Raw genomic sequence first — 6,016 nt, 5'->3', positions numbered from 1 at the left:
GCTCATGATGTAATTAAATTGCAGTTATATTAGAAAGAAGCAAAGGAGAGAGTGGAGCAAGAAGGTGCCATGGAAATGTAATTTAGCAAAGGAGAAACAAAAGGTGCAGCATTTGAGACTGGTAACGTGACTGGGCGACATTTTATGTAACTCAGAAAGAGCAGTGATCAGTAGGAAGAAAAAAGAGGAACACTGGGGAACATGGGGCAGAAATAAACAGCACTACCTATCTAATAGATAAACAGAGCACGAGCATTGACAAAGTGAGGAGTCAGTACTTTAGGCTGTGTATTATTTTTATGTGAGGGACTGTTAGAGTCCAGTATAGAATAAATCTTCAGCTACGCTTTAATAAACCATCTGAGATAATTAGGATTAATCAACACATGTATTATTCAGAGTTCATTTACTTATTTATGTTAATTTATGACTGTACAACTCCTCTCAGATATGGCGAAATGAGAGTGATTAACGCATCTACCTACCTATCTATCAATCTATCTATCTATCAATCTATCTATCTATCTATCTACCTACCTACCTACCTACCTACCTATCTATCTATCTATCTATCTATCTATCTATCTATCTATCTATCTGCCTGCCTGCCTGCCTACCTACCTACCAATCTATCTACCTACCTATCTATCTACCTACCTATCTATCAATCTATCTATCTATCTATCTACCTATCTACCTATCTACCTACCTATCTATCTATCTAGTCCAGTCCAGTCCAGTCCAGTCCACACTGCAGGAGCCGTTCTGTGCTCAGCCAGCAGGGGGCCCCAACGACTCCGCTGAAAAGTCTCTCTCCGACCAGCGACGAAGACGACACAGCAGACGTCATCGCGCACAACGTGTAGCAGCAGCCGAAGCAACATGGCTCTGAATGGAGGTTTGTGAGCTAATAACTGAGCGAACTTTGACATTTCCGTCCTTCACTTGTCGTGCAGATAAAGACACCACATGGCGCACGCACAGGGATCGATTTCTGAGTGTACTTCTGATTTTTACTATGATTTATCGTCGGTATTATCTACATGAAGTTAGCTAGACGTTAGCCCGGCTGCTTTGCTAGCTATCTTTAGCGCACTGCGGCTACGCTGCGTATGACAACTACTTTTAAACCTGTGAATCTTTTAATAATGATGTACTTTTATAAAACGTGCGGGTTAAAGTGGACAAAGTGGCAACAGGGATGTAGACGCACATGTATGAGTGATGCTAACAGCTAATCACGAGTCATAAACATGCAGTGTCTGTAAATGTAGGTCAGTTAAATGAAATCATCAGTTTGTTATTGCTTCCAGATGACAAGGACTTCGACTGGGAGCCTCCGACCGAGGCCGAGCTGAAGGTGATCCACGCTCGCAGGGAGCGACAAGACAAGATCAGCAAGCTGATGGGAGACTACCTGCTCAAAGGATACAGGATGCTGGGAGAGTGCTGTGAAGTGTGTGGGGTGAGTGGAGCGAACCTGCATGTAGGTTTAATCTACGATAATGACAAGACAAGTGAAGTGGGATAACATTTGATTTGTGTTGTGCAGACAATTCTTCTCCAGGACAAACAGCAGAAATACTACTGTGTTTCATGTCAGGAGCTGGACTCTGATGTTGACAAGGACAACCCCGGTATACACACGTGCACATTAAATGCCAGAACCAGCTGTCACTCCTCCATCATTGCCCCTCCTACCCGTCGCTTCTTGTAAACTGCATTTGTGCTTGTCTTCCTCTCTTCCTCCCCCATTCCTCAGCTCTAAATGCACAAGCAGCGTTGTCCCAGGTGAGAGAACGGCAGCTCGCAGCCCAGCCCCCTGCACTGCCCGAGGCCCCTGAGCTCAACGGTGTCCCCAACAACAGCCTGGCCAGTGGGTTGGTTCCTCAGCCCAGACCAGAGCACTGCGAGGGGGCTGCCGCAGGAGGAAGAGCCTCCCTGCTTCCACCTGCTGTGCCTCCTCCGTCAGCTCCTGCCGCCCCCGTAGCCCTGGCACCACCTCGTCCCCCGGTTTGTCCACCGGTCGCTGCCATTCGACCTGTGTTGCAAGAAGCTGAGGAAGCGGTTCTTACCAAACTTCGCTGGGCCACCACCCAGCTACAGAGCTCAGCCTCTCTAGAGGCAAGTATCCAGCTCTGCAGCCTCATCTCCAGCTGTGCCAACTCACTGCGCAGTCTCAAGGAACTTGACCAGTAACCATCTTTGACTGGTTGAAGCTGTGGAGTAATGGGAACGCTGTTTTAATTGCCCTCTTGTCTTGGAATACTGATTCTGGTTTGCTGCTTTGCAGAATCACCCTTTGACTGAATCCTTGCATACAGCTGAATTCAAAATTAGTCTGCAAAATGCATTCGAAATGGGATTAAAGTGTCAAAAGTGCACAGGTCACTCTTGAGTTAATGTACCACTGGCAGAAATACCATATTACATGGTTTCATAATATGTTCATTTTTATTGTTTTTGTCAACTTGTAAATTAAGATTTAATTGTAAACAATAGAACATACGTCAAAACATATTGTTAGTATTCATTTTAACCCATCTGATCATGAAAAATCGAAATAAGGCTTAAATATCTGTATATTTTCAGAACAAATCAATGTTAAGATATATCCACAGTGGTTCGGCTCTCATAGATTCAAAATGGCCACATTTAGCAGACAGACATTTTTCTTCTCGATTGATCGTTTTCTAGTTCCACAAAAAAAGATGTAGGTTTGCAAATCACATTTTGAACAAAAGCTAAAATCCCTGTGTATACATGCTTTTGTAATTGTGTGTACACACAAGAGTCTCTGTGGTACAAGAACATAGGTTAAAATGTATGGCCTGTTGGTACCAGTCCTCTAATCCGACCCTGCTTTTCCTCACAGACACGAGACAACATTTTTTATTTACTGCTCAGTCTGATGCTCAGATAGATTTCTCATGTCCTCTGGGGTAAAAAAAACTTGTCACTGTGTGCTGGCACTTTTTAGGTTTTTATTGTAAATATCTTTGATGCATGATGGTCAGTTTGTTCGGTGATGCTCAGATGAGACGGGCAACATTTAGGAGTCGGACTCATTGTTCCTCATTCATTAAAATACATGTGGAGTAAATGAGGTGTGCACTGTTCATCAGTAGACAGCACTTCATATTCGAAGAAGCAAGTTTCAGTGTTGTTCGAGCCTGACTGTTTTCTAATTACGTACCTGAATAAAGCTTTGCCAGTTCAGGAGGCGCGCAGTATGTTTATTTCCACAAGAGGGTGCCATGCAGAGAGCATTGCCCTAAATGCATGAGTTAAAAAAAGTACTTTATTATTAAAAAACAATTATAAACTGCATTTCTGTTTATAATATGCGAATTGAAGTTCATATAAAGCTTTGTTTGTGCACACAAGTTGCTCTGGTCTTATTGAGGTTACAAGTATTAATTGTTTATGCCAAATAGGTAAATTAACCCTCCACTTCTAGTCCCCCTGTTAATGGGCTTGGGTTTTCTGTGACTGTTTAACAGCCTGAGTTTTTCTCTCTGCTGTACAAACTTAGCTAATAAGATATTCAGTGGAATCAGTCAAACTGCTGTCAGTCTCCTGCTGGGTGGGGTCGAGGGCTCTCCCACACAAAGGAGAGGAAACCTGCATTAACCTGGAATCCTGCTCCCACTGTGGCTCCATCACATCCAGAGCACAGGAGGGATTTGACTGGCTTTTCCCTCAGATAAGCACCCCGGTGTTCTGCTGCAGGGAGGGAGGAGAATAGCACCTATGGGTGATGGTGGGGCAGAATAACATTTAAATTAGGCTTAAAACACGGTGTAAATGATGCCGTTTTGAGTTGAATTTTAATGTCGGGGCTTGTGGACACTTGGATGACACCACACGAGCAGTATGGAGGCATTTTCCGTGGGGGTTTTTTTCTGTTTTATTACGTCTGAAGAAGAAGTCACCATTGACTTCAATTGTTTTGGATTTGGCTGCTATGCTGTTTACCCCTGAAACTCCTGAAGTGTTTTGTGGACTCAAACACTTCTCCCACCCCTCCATCAGCATAGTGGTTAGTAGATAATGAGTGAATTTAAATTTTTTCGGTCAACTAACCCTTTAAAATAAATCTTTCTTAACATGCACAGTGTGTGTTCCTGCATTGGAATAAAAGGCAACCAGGGGATGATGTTACAAAAACCTACCAGCAGGGGACGCACTGTGTCTGTGTTCACTCCTTCAGGCCTCCTCCTCCAGAGGTCATGTTGAAAGCAACAGCTTGGAGAAAACCATTAGGTGTGAAGGGAGCAGGAATGGAGGGCGGGGGGGCGTTGAGAAGAAAATCTCATGCTGTTCTCTATTTATAACCATCATGTGTCGCAGATAAACTTAGAACTGTCTCTTAGACCGGCTGGCAGTCAACTGTTGATCTCCATCTCACCCATTACAACGCATGATTTGATTATCAACAAGGAAATGCAAATGTGGATTTTACCAGCCTGCCACTTCTCTCTCACCTGTGTTTACTTTCACATCTCTCTGTCTCTGCCTCTTGTTGTTTTATGGAGTTTGTGCCTTTGTCACTGTGCCGAGTTAAAGTTGTTAATGTCTTACCCCAAAGATACAGTAAGTGTAAGTGTACTACAGTGGGCGATTATTAACTGGAGATTTTTTTACATTTTCACCATATATCGATATTTATGTTTGCGTGCTATAGGGTGTGGACTCCAAAAATACACCAGATCTGTGTATGTAAATTTGGTTTCATAAGGGAACTACTGTTCTTTCTATTGACATTAACTGGATGTGAGAGCTTCCTCTCAAATTCAAATTATGTTGAGATCAGTTTTTAACGATTCAAAACTTAATTGTACAATAATGAAAATAAATTTGATCTTTTACTGGTGTATGGCACGCAAAAATAATGCAGCACACTACATAAGAAGTCACAATACCTTACTAAAATTTCCCAAAAATAAGAAAATGTTCAAGCACATATTCATCAAGGCAAAAAAAAAACACACAAACAGGACACTGCTGTTACCTTTATCTTTAGTATCTATGGGTAGGTGTTAAATGAAAAGCTTGTGGTCAGCTCTGTTCACAGGGCAGACAGGAAGCTGCAGATATGTCGGGATAAAGTGGAGGGTCTCATATGTTGCTCTGTGTGTGTGTGCGTGTTTTGGTAGGGAGCGTGTGATGCACGTCTGAACACTGGACCCACAGTGTAATATTAGACCAACTCTGAGTCATGAGAGAGTTGTTCTGCCTTCCCCGCACACTCCTCCAGCTGCCTCTGTCCGTCCATCCATCCCCGTTAGCCCACCTAAAAATACCCTGCTGCTCTCACCGAGGAAAATCCCTGGCTTCAACACACAAACACACCTGTCTCTCTGTAGCTGTGAGGACACTCATTCACATAATGCCCCATAATCCCTAGCCCCTTACCCTAACCTTAACCATCAGAACTAAATGCCTAACCTTAACCTAATTCTAACCCAACCCCTTTGAGGACGTGCCTAAATGTCCTAACAGCATCAAAATATCCTCACAACTATGGTAGGGAACCAAAATTGGCTCTCTTAACTCTAGAAAGACACACACACACACACACACACACTGAGTCAGTTGGCCTCCTCTCCCTGGAAACTATTCCTCTGTAATTAACTGGATGAAGCACGTCTCTGGAAAGCTCTGGATGACGCAGCTGGAACTTTGGGAAGTGACTTGAGCTGAAAAACTATTTTTCACAAACATTCAGTGTGTTGCCCTGCAGCCCTGTATAGGCCGATGGGAGTATGCAGAGCTGATAAAGTGAAACAATCACCCTGCAGCAGATAAGGCCCTTTACTGTGACACAGACAGTCAGGATCAAAGTCTGCATGTACACTGAAGACTGTTACCTCAGTGCCTTCACACACTGTGCTCAGGGAGGACAAGATAAAGACCCTTTGCATACTGCTGCATCACCAGTAGACTCCCTTGCATATCCTGTCTCACTCTCTGCCACTGGAGCACAGGGGGGAGGGAGGGGGGACTCACTCTA

At 43.7% G+C, this 6,016-nt stretch overlaps 1 protein-coding gene across 1 annotated transcript; it reads left to right on the top strand.

Annotated features, from left to right (window-relative positions):
• Positions 1-826: 826 nt before the first annotated feature.
• znrd2 (zinc ribbon domain containing 2) lies at positions 827-3,222 on the top strand. Its single transcript, XM_034606238.1, has 4 exons — positions 827-898; positions 1,314-1,465; positions 1,553-1,637; positions 1,763-3,222. Exons 1-4 carry the CDS (start codon positions 883-885, stop codon positions 2,197-2,199), a joined length of 690 nt encoding a protein of 229 aa, XP_034462129.1. The 5' UTR covers positions 827-882; the 3' UTR covers positions 2,200-3,222.
• The last annotated feature ends 2,794 nt before the right edge of the window (positions 3,223-6,016 follow it).

Source organism: Hippoglossus hippoglossus, chromosome 14, assembly GCF_009819705.1.
Source record: "Hippoglossus hippoglossus isolate fHipHip1 chromosome 14, fHipHip1.pri, whole genome shotgun sequence".
Classification (NCBI taxonomy): Eukaryota; Metazoa; Chordata; class Actinopteri; order Pleuronectiformes; family Pleuronectidae; genus Hippoglossus; species Hippoglossus hippoglossus.
The sequence above is the reverse complement of the archived record's forward strand: the minus strand, read 5'-3'. Positions and strand labels throughout refer to the sequence as shown.

Bases quoted from the DNA above. Each gene is read 5' to 3' on its own strand.
- znrd2 (XM_034606238.1), top strand. The intron at 1,466-1,552 runs GTGAGTGGAGCG...TGTGTTGTGCAG, and splicing joins AGTGCTGTGAAGTGTGTGGG to ACAATTCTTCTCCAGGACAA. The intron at 1,638-1,762 runs GTATACACACGT...CCCATTCCTCAG, and splicing joins TGTTGACAAGGACAACCCCG to CTCTAAATGCACAAGCAGCG.